The sequence below is a fragment of the Piliocolobus tephrosceles genome, chromosome 21, assembly GCF_002776525.5.
Source record: "Piliocolobus tephrosceles isolate RC106 chromosome 21, ASM277652v3, whole genome shotgun sequence".
Classification (NCBI taxonomy): domain Eukaryota; kingdom Metazoa; phylum Chordata; class Mammalia; order Primates; family Cercopithecidae; genus Piliocolobus; species Piliocolobus tephrosceles.
The window spans coordinates 38,873,614-38,891,968 of record NC_045454.1 but is presented as its reverse complement, the minus strand read 5'-3'; the positions used below and the strand labels follow the sequence as shown (position 1 = coordinate 38,891,968).

The following is an 18,355-nucleotide window of genomic DNA, read 5'->3' as shown; positions in this document are numbered from 1 at the left end:
TGGCCGGGCGCAGTGGCTCATGCCTGTAATCGCAGCATTTTGGGAGGCCGAGGTAGGTGGATCACCTGAGGTCAGGAGTTCAAGATCAGCCTGGCCAACATGGGGACACTCCATCTCTACTAAAAATACAAAAAATTAGCTGGGCGTGGTGGCGGGCACCTGTAATCCCAGCTGCTCAGGAGGCTGAGGCAGGAGAATCGCTTGAACCCAGGAGGCAGAGGTTGCAGCGAGCCAAGATCATGCCACTGTACTCCAATTTGGGTGACAAGAGCAAAACTCCGTCTCAAAATAAAAATATAAAAAAAGTTTGAATACCCACTGTTGTTCTCTCCCCAACCTCAGTTTCCCAATCTGTAAAATGAGCACCTACAGCCCCGGGTCATCCTGCAGGGATTCTGTGCCTTAGAAAATGCTCTTGAAGGAAGCAAGGAGCACGGCACCCTGCCCATGGAGGGTGCCTGATCAGTGTCATCTGGGAAACCTCCCGGGGTTTCACTGTGACAAGGAAGGGATGTGTCCTGAGCAGGCTGAGCTCCCGGGGGGGACTGCACTGCCCCATGTCGGCCATTATTTTGTACCACACGGGGACGGAGAACCAGAATGTAGGAGCCAGACAGCCGGCTGGGATTGGAATTCCAGCCTGGCCACTCCCTGGCTGCAGCCTCATCCAAGTCACTGACCGCCTCTGTGTCTCTGTCCCTCCCCTGAGGGACAGAGAGGACAATTCCCATCTCACAGGGCTGTTGTGATGGCTCCAGGGTGTTAATGTGCGCAGAGCGCAGTAAGATGATATGAATGCTAATTATTGTTATTATGAGTATTATTAAGGCGGTTTGTGTGCACAACAGAGGGTGCCTGGCAGGGTCCATGCTGGCCGGGGCAGCACCTTCTGTGACGCTGGTCCCAGCCAGGCCCTGCGGGGTGCTGGAGGGGAGCAGGGATTCAGCCAGGGGCCCAGACGCCCCAGTGTGGGGACCGTCTCTTGTAGGTGAAGGAAGTGGCCCCTGCTGTAGGAGGTTTCGGGAGGGCACTCGTGTGGGACAGTCACGGAGTCGAGCCTTTCCAGAGATCTGGGTAGGTACCCCAGGGGTATGGCAGGGAGGCCCCTGGGGTTTTTTGGGGTGAGTTGAGTCCCAGAAGGGGGAACATTTCACATGTGTTCCTCCAGCACCATCTGCCTCCTCATCTAATTTTAGCCTTCCCGGGCTTGGGAGGGAGGGCCGGGGGTGGAAGCCTGGCTCAGATGGGTCTGGGGGTGGAGGCGGCCCCTCCCGGCCCAGCTGGGGCTATAGGGCAGGACCCGGATGGGCAGAGAATGTAGCAGCAGGGGAGCGAGGCTGCTGGCCAGCGGGGCAGTGCCAAGGCCCTGGGGCCCAGCTGAACTGTGTCCCTTCAACCTTTGGAGCTTTCCAGAGGGCAGGGCCGGAGGGAGCAGAGTCACCCGCCAATGCCCTTCACACAGGGATGTCAGGGCAGGCAGGGGGCACATCCCAGGGTGAGGGGCCAGGCCCACTGGCCTCTTCTCTTGGCCTCTCACCTGATCCTGCCCTTGCTCCTGGCCTGGGCCTGCCACGGGGCCAGTAATTGAGTAATCGGTGAGGGTGGGCGGGCAGGCTTGGGGCACTAATTGTGGCGTGTGCAGGATCCCAGGGCCGGCATAGGGCTGAGCGGGTAATTAGTTGTTTTTAAATAAACGTCAGCGGGCATGCTTTAATTAAGCCTTCTTCCCAGTGAGAGCCTTGAAGATGTAATCACAGAGACAGAGAGAGAGAGAGAGAGAGAGAGAGAGGGAGAGAGGAGCATCGGCTCACCAACAAGGCCTGTCCTCGTCCCAGGGGCCACAGCGGGATGGCCCCTACCAACCTGGCCCAGCTGACTTGTTGGAGGTCAGGGGATGCTCCAGGGGCCTCTTGGTGGCGCTGGGGTGTGTGTTACCACTGAGTCTTCCACTGGCCTGCTGCAGCTGAGGTCTGGGCAGGGCGGGGGGCTGTGATTCTTTACTGAGTGATCAGGAGGGTTTTCAACATTTTATCTGCCTTCCCAGCAGGGTTTGGGAGCCGAGGCCCCTCCCCGGCGCCAGCAGCACCTACCTTGGGTGGCCGAGGTGACCAGGACGGCGGTGACACACAGATTCCAGAGCACTGCGGCCAGGCGGGCCATGGTGGCAGCCGGGTACGTGTCCGGGACTCTCAGTGGCCTGTGCGGGGGGCTTCGCCCCGCATCACCTGGCGGGCACCACGGCCTGGACCACCAGCCTGGGGGAGGACAGGGAAAGTGAGGTGGGGATAGGCCTCCGGGCTGCTCCCCTCTCCTCCTGCTGGTGGCTGAGTGGCTCTGAGAGGCTGAGGTCCAGCACATCCCTCCGGCCAGCCCTATCTGTAGGGCCCCCTCCAGGGCCTGCAGCTCACACCACAGCCCCCACCCCTACACGCAGCAGGCAGACCCACCCATCTGGGCACCTCTGGGCAAACAGACTGCCAACTCTTCCCTGCCGGAACCTCCTGGGACAGCTCCTCCGGAAGCCTCTTCCCCATGCCCCTGTCCTGACCCTGCCCACTCACCTCCCCGACCCGCATCCTCACTGTGAGAAAGGAGGTGATGAGCGTCCTCCCGAGTGAGGGACCCAGGCGTGCAGCCCAACTTGCAGCCTCCCTGTCTTGGGCAGGAATCCCAGCCCCCGCCCCCAGCCCCCTGCTTCCTGTCTCTCAAGCTCTGGTGGCTAATTAGAATCTAGCTGGCGCCACAGATCGGGAACCAGGGACGCCTGAGTCCCCTCTTTCCTCTCTGGGAGACCTTCAGGGTAAGCTGGAGGCAGGCAGACGGGGTGGGAGGGGGGCACTGCCTCCCCCTGTGGGGGTGGCGCAGGGGGGATGTGGGAGGGGTGAGAATTGTGTGCCGTCCCTTGCCATCCTCCCCACCTGCTCTGTCACCAGGCATAGCGGCTCAGTTCTTTTCCTTTTTTTTATTTTAGAAACCGGGTCTCACTCTGTTGCCCAGGCTGGAGTGCAATGATACAATCACAGCTCACTGCGGCCTCGACCTCCCAGACTCAAGTGATCTTCCCATCTCAGCCTCCCGAGTAGCTGAGATCGCAGGCTTGCACCACTATCACCAGCTAATTTTTATATTTGTTGAAGAAAAGAGGTCTTGCTGTGTTGCCCAGACTGATCTCAAACTCCTGGACTTAAAGGATCTTCCTGCCTGGGTCCCCCAAAACTTTGGGATTACAGGAGTGAACCACTGTGCCCAGTCCAGGGCTCGGTTCTAACCAGTTTCTTCCTGCCTTAAGGCTGTTCCTTCTCACCTCTCTCCCTGCCTCAGTCTCCCCAGATCCTCTCAAGGTTGCATGCTCAAATATCTGTCCTCAGCTCTTTATCTATACCCTGGTTCTCCAGGTGTGGCCCCAGCATACTGGAATCAGCCTTGCCAGGAACTTGGTAGAAACGCACATTCCTTCTTTTTTTTTTTTTTTTTTTTTTTTTTTCGAGACGGAGTCTCACTCTGTCGCCCAGGCTGGAGTGCAGTGGCGCGATCTCGGCTCACTGCAAGCTCCGCCTCCCGGGTTCACGCCATTCTCCTGCCTCAGCCTCCCGAGTAGCTGGGACTATAGGCGCCCGCTACGGTGGCCAGATAATTTTTTTGGTATTTTTAGTACAGACGGGGTTTCACTGTGGTCTCGATCTCCTGACCTCGTGATCCGTCTGTCTCGGCCTCCCAAAGTGCTGATGACAGGCGTGAGCCACCGTGCCCGGCCTCTCTTTCTTTTATTAAGAGACAGGGTCCTGCTCTGTTGCCCAGGCTAGAATACAGTGGCACAATGACGGCTCATTGCAACCTCCAGATCCTGGGTTTAAGTGATACTCCCACTTCAGCCTTTCCAGTAGCTGGGACCACAGGCTCTCGCCAACACGCCCAGCTAATTTTTAAATTTTTTATAGAGACAGGATCTTGCTATGTTGCCCAAGCTGGTCTCGAACTCCTGGCCTCAAATGATCCTCCTGTTGGCCGGGTGCAGTCTCAAAAAAATAAAAAATAAAAAATAAAAAGAAAGATCCTCCCGCCTCAGTCTTCCAAAGTGCTGGGATTACAGGCGTGAGCCACTGTGCTGGCCAGAAACACACATTCTCTGAGGTGGGCCCTCCAGCGTAGGAACCCCTGCTCTGTCACATCCAGCTATCATCGCAGCCTGTCCCATCTCAGGCTGTCCTGGGCTTTCAGTACTATCATTGAGGCAGCACTTTCAAATCTCTTATGTCCAGCCTGGAATCTCTCCTCCAAGCCCCCACTACTACTTCCCTGCTGAAAACCGAAACCCTTGCAATTGGCCCAGTTAGCTCCCTGACCCCATTTCTGCCCCAGTCACTCCTGCCATTCCTGCACCACAGCAGGCCCTGCCCCAGGGCCTTTGCACCTGTCGCTTCTGCCAACCCACTGTCCACATGGCCGGCTCCTTCAGGCCTCTGCTCAGATAGAACTATTCACCTGGTGTATAGAATGTCCTTTTCATGGGGCAGGGATCACTGAACTGTTTTGCTCATGGTAGCCGTATCCCCAACTTTTATTTACTTTTTTTTTTTTAAGAGATAGGATCTTGCTCTGTCACTCACGCTGGAGTGTAGTGGTGAAATCATGGTTCACTGCAGCCTCCACCACCCAGGCTCAAGCGATCCTCCTGCCTCGGCCTCCCTAGTAGCTGAGACCACAGGTATACACCATCACGTCTGGCTAATTTATTTTATTTTGTAAAGATGAGGTCTTGCTATGTTGCCCAGGCTGAACATGAACTTCTGGACTCAAGAGATCCTCCTGCCTCAACATCCCAAAGTGCTGGGATTACTGTGTGAGGCCACCCCCACAGCTGACTTCATATCCTCAACTTTGAGAATAGGCCTGGCACGCGGCAATGAATTATTTGTTGAATGAATCTCAGATCCTAAAGCTAGGACTCTGCCTTGATTCCTCACCTTCCCTGTCATCCCCCTCACAGAAGCCATCCGCAAGTCCTGTGGGCTCTGCCTCCAAAGTATCTCACCGACCTGCCCGCTTCTGGCTCCAAGCACAGCACCCAGGTCCATGCCACCATCCTATGTCACCTGTACATTGTCCCGGCCTCCTTGCCCGCCTCCCAATCCGCCCTCCACTCAGAGCTAAGGGACCATGTAATGACACTGATCCGAACATTAACCAGTCTCTGCTGGTGTCTCAGTTCCTCACCAGAGCCCAGAGGCTGTGGGTGAACTGGTACCACCAAGCTCTCCAAGCCCCATTCTGTCCTCCCTCCTGTTCCTGAAACATTCCAGTTCCAGCCCCCAAGCAGGATCCCTGCACGGTGGCTGCAGCTGCTCTTTGTTCAGGGCTCAGCAGCAAGGTCACCCCAGCAGAGTGACCTACCCTGGCCCCCTGCAAACAAAACAGCCCTCGCCCGCTGCCCTCACCCGCCATCCTTTTCCATGTTTTTAATTCACAGCTCTCAAGTGAGCACCTGAAATTACCTTTTTATATCAACACAAGCTTCTTGAGAGAGGCCCTTATAAATAAGCGTACGGCCGGGCGCGGCGGCTCACGCCTATAATCCCAGCACTTTGGGAAGCCGAAGCAGGCGGATCAACAGAGGTCGGGAGTTCAAGACCAGCCTGGCCAACATGGTGAAACCCTGTCTCTACTAAAAATACCAAAAAATTAGCTGGGCGTGGTGGCGGGTGCCTGTAATCCCACCTACTCGGGAGGCTGAGACACGAGAATTGGTTGAACCCAAGAGGTAGAGGTTGCAGTGAGCCAAGATCACGACATTGCACTCCAGCCTGGGCGATGGAGCCAGACTGTCTCAAAAATAAATAAATAAGCCAGGCGCGGTGGCTCACGCCTATAATCCCAGCACTTTGGGAGGCCGAGGCGGGCGGATCACGAGGTCAGGAGATCGAGACCATCCTGGCTAACACGGTAAAACTCCATCTCTACTAAAAACACAAAAAAATTAGCCGGGCGTGGCGGCGGGCGCCTGTAGTCCCAGCTACTCGGGAGGCTGAGGCAGGAGAATGGTGTGAACCCAGGAGGTGGAGCTTGCAGTGAGCCGAGATCGCGCCACTGCACTCCAGCCTGAGTGACAGAGCGAGACTCCGTCTCAAAAAATAATAATAAATAAATAAATAAAATAAAATAAATGGCACAGACCCTCAATAAATAAAGATCCCCATAGGGCAGGACACCTGCCTCCAGACCTCAGTCTCCTCACATGGGAAATGGGAAGATAATATCTGCTAGACAGCCCTGAACATCCCCTCTCCAGCCTTGCAGCTCTCTGCCCGCTTCCCCTCTCATGCCCACTCCTGATGCCAGCTCCCTCTCCACTGCCCCAGCTTCTTCAGTAAATCCCCCCCAGTCACCTCCAGCCCCTATCTGCATCTCCCCCCACATCCCTGACAAGACACGGCTGGTGTCACTTTCAGATCATTTTACAGCATGCTACCCCCCGAGCCGCCACCAGCCCCCATCCACTGACTAGACACGGCTGGTGTCACTTTCAGATCGTTTTACAGCGTGTTACCCCCCCAGCCGCCACCAGCCCCTATCCGCATCTCCCCCCACATCCCTGACTAGACATGGCCGGTGTCACTTTCAGATCATTTTCCAGCATGTTACCTTGGGGATGGGGAGTGGCTTTCTCATTTCAACTTCCTCATTTCCCCCCCAACTTCCCAGAACCACAGAAAGGTTCAGGGGAGCCCCAAGCTGAGGAGTACGTCCCTCTCTGGGTCTCCAAGTGCTTTCTTTCACACTGCAACAGGTATCCTAGCAAGAGGAACTGCTGAGGGGAAGTAAAAATGGCTGGCTTGGTGTGGTGACTCATGCCTGTGATCCCAGTGCTTTGGGAGGCTAAGGTGGGTGGATCACTTGAGTTCAAGGCTGCAGTGAGCTATGATCGTGCCACTGCACTCCAGCCTGGGCAACATGTCTCTAGAATTTTCTCTTTTTTTTGAGACGGAGTCTTGCTCTGTTACCAGACTAGAGAGCAGTGGTGCGATCTCGGCTCATTGCAACTTCCGCCTCCTGGGTTCAAGCGATCCTCCTGCCTCAGCCTCTCGAGTAGCTGGGACTACAGGCATGCGCCACCATGCCCAGCTATTTTTTTGTATTTTTAGTAGAGACGGGGTTTCACCATGTTAGCCAGGATAGTCTCGATCTCTTGACCTCGTGATCAGCCTGCCTCAGCCTCCCAAAGTGCTGGGATTACAGGCATGAGCCACAGCGCACGGCCAAATTTTTTTTTTTTTAATTTGACGTGGTGGCACCTAGCTACTGGGGAGGCTGAGGCAAGAGGATCACTTGAGCCCAGGAGTTTGCAAGGCTGCATTAAGCTATGATCCTGCCACTGCACTCCAGTCTGGGCAACAGAGCAAGACCCTCTCAATAAAACAAAACAAAACAAAAAATGGCGGGGAATCCACCCGATGCCAAGTTGTGTGGGCAGCCAATCCACATGGGTCTAGATACCAATTTTGCCTTGTACATGCCTGGTGTGACCTTGAGCTGGTCACCTCCCTGGCCCTGGTTCCCTCTGCGCTGCCATTCTGCAGGGTGCTGGTAAGGAGAGCAGTGCATGTACACGCTGGGCCCACATAGGCCCCATCAGAGGGTGCCGTGCACAGCCTGGTGCCAGTCAGGGCACAAAGACACCCACGGAAGAGGCAGTCCCTCTCTTCCTCCCAGGCTGCACCCTAGAATGCTGAGACTCCAGAGTGGAGCCCCCCCGAGCCATCTATACTTCTGCCGGGAACTCTAAGGCATCTTCAGCCCAACGAGACCAAAACAAGCCCCTACGTCAGTGCATGGTGCCACCATCCTCCCAGGCCCTCCAGCCAGAACCCCAGGAGCTGAAACCCTGGCCTCCTCTTTCTCTCACCCCTAAATCCAGTTCCAGAGTAAGTCTTGGAGCTGTGTATACTTCCAGAACACCCCAGTGCTGGTCCACACATCTGTCTTCAGCACCTGCCCCTCTAGTCCTGGGCCCTGGCCACTCCCCAAGTGCCCTCTGGCCCCTTTGCCTCCTACGTCCAGGCTCTCCTGGCAGCCAGAGGCAACCCCCCCACGCCATTTTTTTGAGACGGAGTCTCACTCTGTTGCCCGGGCTGGAGTGCAGTGGCACAATCTCGTCTCACTGCAATTTCCACCTCCTGGGTTCAAGCGATTCTCCTGCCTCAGCCTCCTGAGTAGCTGGGATTACAGGCACCCACCATCACACCCAGCTAATTGTTATAATTTTTTTTTTTTGTTTTAGTAAAGATTTTTTTTTTTTTTTTTTGAGACGGAGTCTCGCTCTGTTGCCCAGGCTGGAGTGCAGTGGTGTGATCTCAGCTCACTGCAAGCTCCACCTCCCGGGTTCACGCTATTCTCCTGCCTCAGCCTCCTGAGTAGCTGGGACTACAGGAGCCCACCACCACCCGGCTAATTTTTTGTACTTTTTTTTTTTTAGTAGAGACAGGGTTTCACTGTATTAGCCAGGATGGTCTCGATCTCCTGACCTCGTGATCCACCCATCTCGGCCTCCCAAAGTGCTGGGATTACAGGCTTGAGCCACCACACCCAGTCAAGATGGGGTTTCACCATGTTGGCCAAGCTGGTCTTGAACGCCTGACCTCAGGTAATCCACCTGCCTTAGTCTCCCAAAGTGCTGGGGTTATAGGTGTTAGCCACCATACCTAGCTTAGAGGCCAGTTTTTTTTTTTTTTAATTGTGGTATAATTTTAAACACATGAACTATTTATTTATGTTTTTGAGACAGGGTCTCTCTCTGTTGCCCAGGCTGAAGTGCAGTGGCACGATGTCAGCACACTGCAGCTTTGAACTACCAGGCTCAAGTATCCCTCCCACCTCAGCCTCCCGAGTAGCTAGGATTACAGGCACGTGCCACGATGCCCAGCCGGTCTTGCTATGTTGCCCAGGCTGGCACTTAAACCATTTCTTAGTGTACAATTCGGGGCAGTAACTGAATTCTCAAATGCTGTTCAACAACCATCACCACTATCTATTTCCAACACTTTTTTTTTTTTTTAAACAGAGTTTCACTCTTATCACCCAGCTGGAGTGCAATGGTGCAATCCCAGCTCACTGCAACCTCCGCCTCCCAGGTTCAAGCAATTCTCCTGTCTCAGCCTCCCGAATAGCTGGGATTATAGGCGCCCACCACCACAAGTAGACACAGGGTTTCACCATGTTGGCCAGGCTAGTCTGGAACTCCTGACCTCAAGTGATCTACCCGCCTCGGCCTCCCAACATGTTGGGATTACAGGCATGAGCCATCGTGCCTGGCCTCCAAAACTTTTTTATCACCCCAAATAGAAACTCCTTACGCACTAAACAGTAACACCCTCTCCCCTCGTCACCCAGCCCTGGTACCTTATACTCTACTTTCTGTCTCCATGGATTTACCTATTCTAGACATTTCATACAAATGGAATCACACACTATGTGGCCTTTTTTTTTTTTTTCTCCCCCTAAGTTAAATGGGGGTCTCACTCTGTTGCCCAGGCTGGAGTGCAGTGGCACAATCTTGGCTCACTGTAACCTCTACCTCCCAGGGTCAAGTGATTCTCCTGTCTCAGCCTCCTGAGTAGCTGGGACTATGGTCACATGACCCCACTAAATTAACTCCTGGCTAATTTTTGTATTGTTTTGTAGAGGCAGGATTTTGTCATGTTGCCCAGGCTGGCCTCAAACTCCTGGACTCAAGTGATCTGCCCATCTTGGCCTCGTAAAGTGCTGAGATTACGGGTGTGAGCCACTGTTCCCGGCCTTATTTTGTGTCCAGCTTCTCTCACTCAGCACCAAGTTTCCAAGGCTCACCCACGTCACAGCCTGGATTCAAGCTTCATTCTGTTTTATGGCTGCGTAATATTCCACTGCGTGGGTGGACCACGTTTTCTTTATCCATTCGTCGGTAATGGACGTGTGGGCGGTTGCACAGAAGGGTCCTTTTTTTCGCCCTAGCTTTACTGTGAGGCATCATTGACAAATAGAAATTACATATATTTCAGGTTATATGATATTTTGATATCCATATGTGTTATGAAATTACAACCAAGCTAGCTAACAACATAGCCAACACCTCACCTAGATACCTTTCTGGTATGTGTGGTGAGAACACTTGAGTCTAATTCCTCAGCAAGTTTCAAGAAAACAATATGCTATAATAACAATAATTTTTATTAATATTAATAACAATAATTTAATAATAATTATTATTTTTAGATGGAGTCTCACTCTGTCACCCAGGCTGGAGTGCAGTGGCGCAATCTTGGCTCACTGCAACTTCTCCCTCCCAGGTTCAAGCAATTCCTGTGCCTCAGCCTCCCAAGTGGCTGGGGCTATAGGTGGGCACCACCGTGCCTGGTTAATTTTTGTATTTTTAGTAGAGATGGGGTCTCATGTTGCCCAGGCTGGTCTCAAACTCTTGAGCTCAAGCAATCTGCCTGCCTCAGCCTCCCAAAGTGCTGCAATTATAGGTGTGAGCTACCACACCCGGCCTGCTAATTTTTTTTTTTTTTTTGAGACAGAGTCTCGCTCTGTTGCCCAGGCTGGAGTGCAGTGGCGCATCTCAGCTCACTGCAAGCTCTGCCTCCCGGGTTCATGCCATCCTCCTGCCTCAGCCTCCTGAGCAGCTGGGACTACAGGCGCCCGCCAACATGCCCGGCTAATTTTTTTTTTGTATTTTTAGTAGAGACGGGGTTTCACTGTGTTAGCCAGGATGGTCTCGATCTCCTGACCTCGTGATCCGCCCGCCTCGGCCTCCCAAAGTGCTGGGATTACAGGCGTGAGCCACCGCGCCCGGCCCTGCTATTAATTATAGTCACCATGCTGTACCTTAGGTCTCTGGAACTTTTTTTTTAGAGATGGGATCTTGCTGTGCTGCCGAGGCTGGAGCGCAGTGGCACCATCACAGCTCACTGCAACCTCGAACTCCTGGGCTCAAGCGATCCTCCCACCTCAGCCTTCCGTGTAGCTGGGATTACAGGTGTGTGCCACCATGCTTGGCTAATTTTAAATTTTTTTGTGGAGACAGGTCTTGCTATGTTGTTCAGGCTGGCCTTGCACTCCTGGTGTCAAGCGATGCTCCCACCTTAGCCTCCCAAAGTGCTGGGATTACAGGCACAAGCCATCCTGCCCGGTTAAAACGTGTTTATCTGAAAGCTGAAAGCTTGTATTCTTTGACCTACATCCCCCACCTTCCCCTGTGGCCTCATCCCCATAACCACTGCTCTACTCTGCTTCTATGAGTTCAATTCTTTTTTAGATTCCACAGATAAGTGAGGTCACACGTTATTTGTCTTTCTGTGTCTGGCTTATTTCACTTAGCATAATGTCCTCCAGGTTCATCCATTCCAGAGGGGTGTTTTAAAAGACAATCGTGGCCGGCCGCGGTGGCTCACGCCTGTGATCCCAGCACTTTGGGAGGCTGAGGAGGGCAGATCCCCTGAGGTCAGGAGTTCAAGACCAGCCTTGCCAACGTGGTGAAACCCCATCTCTATTAAAAATACAAAAATTAGCCGGGTTTGGTGGCAGGGACCTGTATTCTCAGCCACTCCGGAGGCTGAGGTAGGAGAATTACTTGAACCTGGGAGACGGAGGTTGCAGTGAGCCAAGATTGCGCCACCAACTCCAGCCTGGGCGACACAGTGAGACTCCATCTTAAAAAAAAAAAAAAACTAAAGACAATGTTGACTGGTGGGTCTTCTGCTTTAACCCCTCCAACGCCTCTGGCTCCTACCTTATCTCCCTCCAGCCATGCGGGTTCCCACCCTGCAGCCTCAGCCTCAGCCTCTGTCCCCATCTGTGTCCCTCAGACTCAGAGGTCAGAGGTGTCCTCCCCAGAGACGCAGACACGGGCCTCCGCCACCCTGTATCACACAGCGCCCTGGGGTCGCCGCCTGCCTGTGCATCCCTCGCCATGCCGCGACCTCGTGTCTCTGTTTTCTTCTTGGTAAAACGGGGATACCTCAGAGGACAGCTGTGCAACAGGACAAATTCACACACGAGACACTTGGGATGCTCCTGGCACACTGACAGGGTGAAGCATCCCTTGTCCCCATTGTCACCTTCTCTATTAGCTTGGGCTGCCATAACAAAGTACCACAGACTGTGCAGCAGCTTACACAGCAGAAATTTACTTCCTCCTCATTCTGGAGGCCAGAATTCCAAGATCAAGGTGCCAACAAATTCAGTTTCTGTGGAAATTCTCTTCCGCCTTCTCACTGTATCCTCACAGGGCCTCTTCTCTGGACATGCACAGAGGGAGACAGATCCCTGCTGTCTCTCTCTCTCTCTTTTTTTTTCTGAGACAAGTTCTGGCTGTCTTGCTCAGGCTGGAGTGCAGTGGCACAATCCCGGCTCACTGCAGTCTCAACCTCCCAGGCTCATGTGATCCTCCTGCCTCAGCCTTCTGAGTAGCTGGGACTACAGGTGCATGCCCCTGTGCCCAGCTACTCTTTTGATTCTTTTTGTAGCAATGGGGTCTCGCTATGTTGCCCAGGCTGGTCTTGAGCTTCTGGCCTCAAGCGATCCTCCTGCCTTGGCCTCCCAAAGTGCTGGGATTATAGGCATGAGCCACAAGCCCCAGCCTCTCTCTTCTTATTGGGATACCAGTCCTTTCAGAGTAGGGGGCCCCACCCTTAAGATCTCATTTAACCTTAATGACCTCCCTCAAGGGCCTACCTCCAAATACACTCACGCTGGGAGTGAGGGCTTCAACCTCTGCATTTCGGAGGAAGGTGAGAACATACAGTTTAGTCCATAACCTCATCCATCCCATCCCTGCTCCATACTTTTACTTGACCACTCCTAGAGTTCCTTTATTTTATTTTATTTATTTTTTGAGATGGAGTCTCACTGTCGCCCAGGCTGGAGTGCAGTGGCGCGATCTTGGCTCACTGCAACCTCTACCTCCCGAGTTCAAGCAATTCTCCTGCCTCAGCCTCCTGAGTAGCTAGGATTACAGTCACACACCATCAATCCTGGCTAATTTTTGTATTTTTAGTAGAGAGGAGGTTTTGCCATGTTGGTCAGGCTGGTCTTGAACTCCCAACCTCAGGTGATCCGCCTGCTTTGGTCTCCCAAAGTGCTAGGATTACAGACGTGAGCCACTGTGCCTGGCCTTTTGCTGTTGTTGCTTTGAGATGGAGTCTTGCTCTGTCGCCCAGGCTGGAGTGCAGTGGAGCGATCTCAGCTCACTGCAACCTCCACCTCCCGGGTTCAAGTGATTCTCCTGCCTCAGCCTCCTGAGTAGCTGAGATTACAGTGACATGCCACCACACCCGGCTAATTTTTGTAGTTTTAGTAGAGACGGGTTCGCCATGTTGGCCAGGCTGCTCTCCAACTCCCAACCTCAGGTGATCCACCCACCTCGGTCTCCCAAAGTGCTGGGATTACAGGTGTGAGTCACCATGCCCAGCCTTCTAGATTTCCTTTCTACTCCCAGGAGAATGGAAACTTCTGAGGCTGGAACTTGGTCTCCCTGACTCCTGTCTCCTGGCCCCCTGAACACACAGTGGGTCACCAGGCAAAAACTTACTGAAGGCCAGGAGCAGTGGCTCATGCCTATAATCCCAGCACTTTCGGAGGCCGAGGTGGACGGATCACGAGGTCAGGAGATGGAGACCATCCTGGCTAACAAGGTGAAATCCCGTCTCTACTAAAAACACAAAAATTAGCCGGGCGTGGTGGCGGGGACCTGCAGTCCCAGCTACTCAGGAGGCTGAGGCAGGAGAATGGCACGTGAACCCAGGAGGCGGAGTGAGCTGAGATTGCACCACTGCACTCCAGCCTGGGCGACAGAGCAAGACTCCGTCTCAAAAAAAAAAAAAACTTACTGAAGACAGGAGAGTGACTAAGGACGGCAGTGAGGATAGCTGGAGATGGGGTGTCTGCCCTGTGACCTGGGGGGCCACACCTGACCCCACAGGCAGGGGGCCATTGCTTTAGGGGTACAGAGTTCCCCAGGAACATGACCACCTGTCCCCAGAGTGGCTCCCCTAGGAAGCTCCAGGCACCCCAAGGGACCAGCCTCAGCTTGGCAGATGGTGGGTGTCCCCTGGAAGACCCAGGCCTGACCATCCCTGAGGCCTCTGGAGGGGGAGGTGTTACGGATTGAATTACGGCCGCCCCCCCGCAACCCCTCTGCCAAAAAAAAAGAATGCCAGGCTAGGCACAGTACCCAGTGGTTCACACCCACAACCCTAGTACTTTGGGAGGCCGAGGTGGGAGGATCACTTGAGCCTTGGAGTTTGAGACAAGCCTGAGCAACAGTGAGACCCCATCTCTACAAAAAAACACAAAAATTAGCCGAACACGGTGGCACGTGCCTGTAAGTCCTAGCTACTGGGAAGGCTGAGGTGGGAGGGTCGCTTGAGCCCAGGAGGTTGAGGCTGCAGTGAGCTCTGATTGCACCATTGCATTCTAGCCTGGGCAAGAGAGTGGGACCCTGTGTCAAAAAAACAAAAGATAGGTTGGAGTCCTAGGGTGTGAAAAAAACAAAAGATAGGTTGAAGTCCTCGGGTGCCAAAAAAACAAAAGATATGTTGAAGTCCTAACTCCTGATGACTCACATGTGTTGGGAATATCTGGAGTCCTTATAGAGATCATCAAGTTAAAATGAGGTCATTAGTGTGGGTCCTAATCCAACAACTGGCGCCCTTATACAAAGGGGAAACCTGGCCACAGACATGCACAGAAGACCACGTGACCATGAAGGCAGAGACCAGAATGATGCTTCTAGAAGCCAGGGAAGATTGCCAGTTAATGACCAAAAGAAGTCAGGAGACAGGCCTGCAACGGATTCTTCCTGAAGGCTCCCAGAAGGAACCAAGCCTGACGACACCTTGATCTTGGACTTCCAACCTCCAGAGCTGGGAGGCGACACAATTCTGTTGATGGCTGCAGTGGCTCACACCTGTAATCCCAGCACTTTGGGAGGCCAAGGCGGGAGAACTGCTTGAGCCCAAGAGTTTGAGACCAGCCTGGGCAACACAGTGAGACCCCAGCTCTATAAACAAATATAAAAAAGTAGCTGGGCGTGATGGGATGCACCTGTAGTCCCAGCTGCTCAGGAGGCTGAAGTGGGAGGATCACTTGAGCCCGGGAGGTTGAGACTGCAGTGACCTGTGATTGCACCACCACACCTCAGCCTGGGCAATAGAGCAAGACCCCATCTCTGAAACATAAATAAATAAATCATTAAGTCTCTGTTGCTAAAGCTGTCCTGTCTGTGGTAATTTGTTGTGGGAGCCTAGGAAATTCATATACAGAGTCAGGACACACAGGGAGTGACGAGGGAGGCAGAGATGGGGCCAGGGGTCTGAGCTGCAGAACTTTAGAGAAACCATTTACAGGAAACAGCAAACAACAGGGTGGGCATCTAGCTGGGCTCTCCAGCAAGGAACCACCTGAGATGCCAGGAACAGTGGCAGACGCCTCCATGTCCCAGCCCGAGCACTTTCCATGTGTAGCTCACGTAATCCCAATAACCATTTAGGAAGGGGAGAGGCTTGTACCCACATTTTACAGAGGAGGAAAGTGAGGTCCTGTCATTGAAGAGACATACCCAGGAACACTCAGCTGGTAAGGGGGCTTGAACCCAGGGAGGGCTGGCTCCCCAGGGTGGGCTTGGTGAGCTGTGGGGGGATCCTGGGGGGCCAGAAGAGCCCCCACTCCCAGGCCCACACTGCATTTGAGTGACTGCATCCTCAGAGCTGGTCATGCCTGGAGGTTCTGCACTTGTGAGGCCAGGTGAGCCCACACGTGTGTCTGTCCCCACCTTGCACCTGAGTGGTCTTCAGTCAGCCTATTTGTCTTTCTTTTTTCTTTCCTTTTTTTTTTTTTTGAGACAACAGGGTCTTGCTCTGTCGCCCAGGCTGGAGTGCAGTGGTGCACTCTCAGCTCACTGCAGCCTCGTCCTCCCAGGCTCAAGGGCTCCTCCCAGCTCAGCCTCCCAAGTAGCTGGGACTACAGGTACACAGAACCATGCCCGGCTAATTTTTGTATTTTTTGTAGAGATGAGGTTTCACCATGTTGCCCAGGCTAGTCTTGAATCCCTAGGCTCAAGCGATCCTCCTGCTTCAGCCTCCCAAAGTGCTGGGACTACAGATGCACCCAGGAATCCATTGCACCCAGCCACAGGTGACCCTATTGCGCCATGGGACACAGGGGGCTGCACACCTGCCTGTATGTTCTCGTCTAAGCCCTACATCTGTCTCAAGTCAAGGGTCGGTGCGGCAGGGTGGGCCACTGAGGCCCAGACTCTGTCCTCGGGTGCCCTGGGATGGGGATGGGGAGAGCGACAGGAGGAGAAGCGGCTGCTGGAGGAGAGGGGGCGCCTCTAGCCTGCCCTAGCCTGCAGTTGCCATGGCAACCCTCTGCGCGCTAGAGTGGGTGGGAGTCTGAGTGCCTTGGGTTGGGGGGGTGGGGAACCAAGGTGGGGATCTGGGATCTGGGCCCCCCTCATGGTCTCCTCCCTTCCTGGCAGCAGCCGGCCCCTCCACACACAGCCCTCTGGCTGCATCTCTTGCCTCCTGCCCACTCCCCAAACCCAGCTGCCCATGAGCCCACCTCCTCCAGGAAGCCCTCAGGCATCCGGAAGGTCCCTAAGGAAGCTCCTGGATTTCAATCTGCTGTGTAGCTTCAGAGCAAGCACTTGGCCTCTCTGAACCTATTTCCCCATTGCTACTTAGGGACTAACAGACCTACCTTGCAGAGACAGAGCACGTGCCCAGAGAGGGCCCAGGTACATGGTCCTCAGGCAGGGCAAGGTTCTTGCAACATCTTCAGCCCCCGCCCCATCCTCCAGCTCAGCGGATGGCAGCCCAGTCCCTTCAGGTGCTCAGGAACCAGAGAGTCATCCTGGATCCCTCTCCCCTCACATCACATCCAGGCCCATCAGGTCCTGTGGCTGGCTACTCCTTCAGGGTCCACTCACCTCTTGCCACTCCTCAGCTTCTCTCTGGTTCAGCTCCATCATCTCCCGGCTGGACCCCACTTCCCTGCCTCGCTGTCTACACCTCACCTCCCCATCTGTCTGCCACCCGTGTCCCATCCAATCTCTACCCCCAGGCCAGAACCATCTTTGCAAAACGAAACTGTCTACAGTATGTTTCCGCCGTGGCCACCAGGGGGCGCTTGTGAGACACTAAGTCGGCCGCTTCCCTCCTCTGCTCAGAACCCTCCGTGGCTCCCACCTCACTCAACCAAAAGCCAAAGTCCGTCATACAAAGGCTCTGCACGGGGCCAGGTGTGGCGGCGCACACCTGTAATCCCAGCACTTTGGGAGGCTGAGGCGGGCTGATTGCTTGAGCTCAGAAGTTCCAGACCAGCCTGGGCAACATTGTGAAACCGTCTCTACCAAAAATACAAAAAGTTAGCTGGGCGTGGTGGCGCACGCCTGTGGTCCCAGCTCCTTGGGAGGCTTAGGGGGGAGAATCTCTTGAGCCCGGGAGGTGGAGGTTGCAGTGAGCTGAGATTATGCCACTGAACTCTAGCCTGGGCAACGGAACAATAACCCATCTCAAAAACAAAAAAACAAACAGGCCCTGTACAATATGCAACACCAGGCACTGTTCTGCCTCAGGGCCTCTGCACGGGCTGTTTCTCTCTTCCCCAGATCCCCTCACAGCTCCTCCTGCATCTTCCTTTTGGTCTTTCCTCACACATCACTAGCTCGGCAAAGTACTGCCGGCCCCCGCACTCCTACACGTTGTCCTGGCTTGATTTCTCCATGATCCCCATCACCAACATGCCATGCATTTTATTTGCTTATGAACTCTCTGCCATTAGATGCTGGCTCTGCAGGGTGGGGTTTGCGTACTACACTCAGCACAGCACATGGCACGAGCAAGAAGCTGAAATACAATTGTTCAATGAAGAACCTTTCGAAGGTTGAGAAATGTCTCCTTAGGCAATCTTGTCATTGTATGAATGTCATGGAGTTTGACATAGTTTGGATGTTTGTCCCCTCCAAATCTCATGTTGAAATATGATCCTCCTTGAGCCCAGGAGGTTGGGGCTGCAGTGAGCCATGTTTGTGCCACTGCACTCCATCCTGGGCGACAGAGTGAGACTGTCTCTAAAAAAAAAAAAAAAAAAAAAAAAAAAAAAGGAAAGAGGCCAGGCGTGGTGGCTCACGCCTGTAATCCCAGCACTTTGGGAGGCCGAGACGGGCGGATCACAAGGTCAGCAGATCGAGACCATCCTGGCTAATACGGTGAAACCCCGTCTCTACTAAAAATACAAAAAAATTAGCCGGGCGAGGTGGCGGGTGCCTGTAGTCCCAGCTACTCGGGAGGCTGAGACAGGAGAATGGCGTGAACCCAGGAGC

The 18,355-nt window shown here is 53.9% G+C and overlaps 1 protein-coding gene and 1 long non-coding RNA gene across 9 annotated transcripts in view; one reads left to right on the top strand and one right to left on the bottom strand.

The window, feature by feature from the left end:
* The window catches only part of ADGRL1 (adhesion G protein-coupled receptor L1), a 62,831-nt gene that overhangs the window by 34,366 nt on the left and 10,110 nt on the right, over positions 1-18,355 (bottom strand). For all 8 annotated transcript variants that reach the window (XM_023188703.3, XM_023188697.3, XM_023188700.3 and 5 more), the window contains exon 2: positions 2,091-2,255. Coding sequence is in view for 6 of the 8 variants with exons in the window: in XM_023188697.3 (XP_023044465.1) it covers positions 2,091-2,160 (70 nt within the window). In the remaining 2 variants the exon portion in view is untranslated. The remainder of the gene's footprint in view (positions 1-2,090; positions 2,256-18,355) is intronic.
* On the top strand, positions 1,807-3,448 carry LOC111523827. Its single transcript, XR_004228653.1, has 3 exons — positions 1,807-1,886; positions 2,048-2,172; positions 2,972-3,448. It is a non-coding gene; the product is annotated as an uncharacterized LOC111523827 (long non-coding RNA).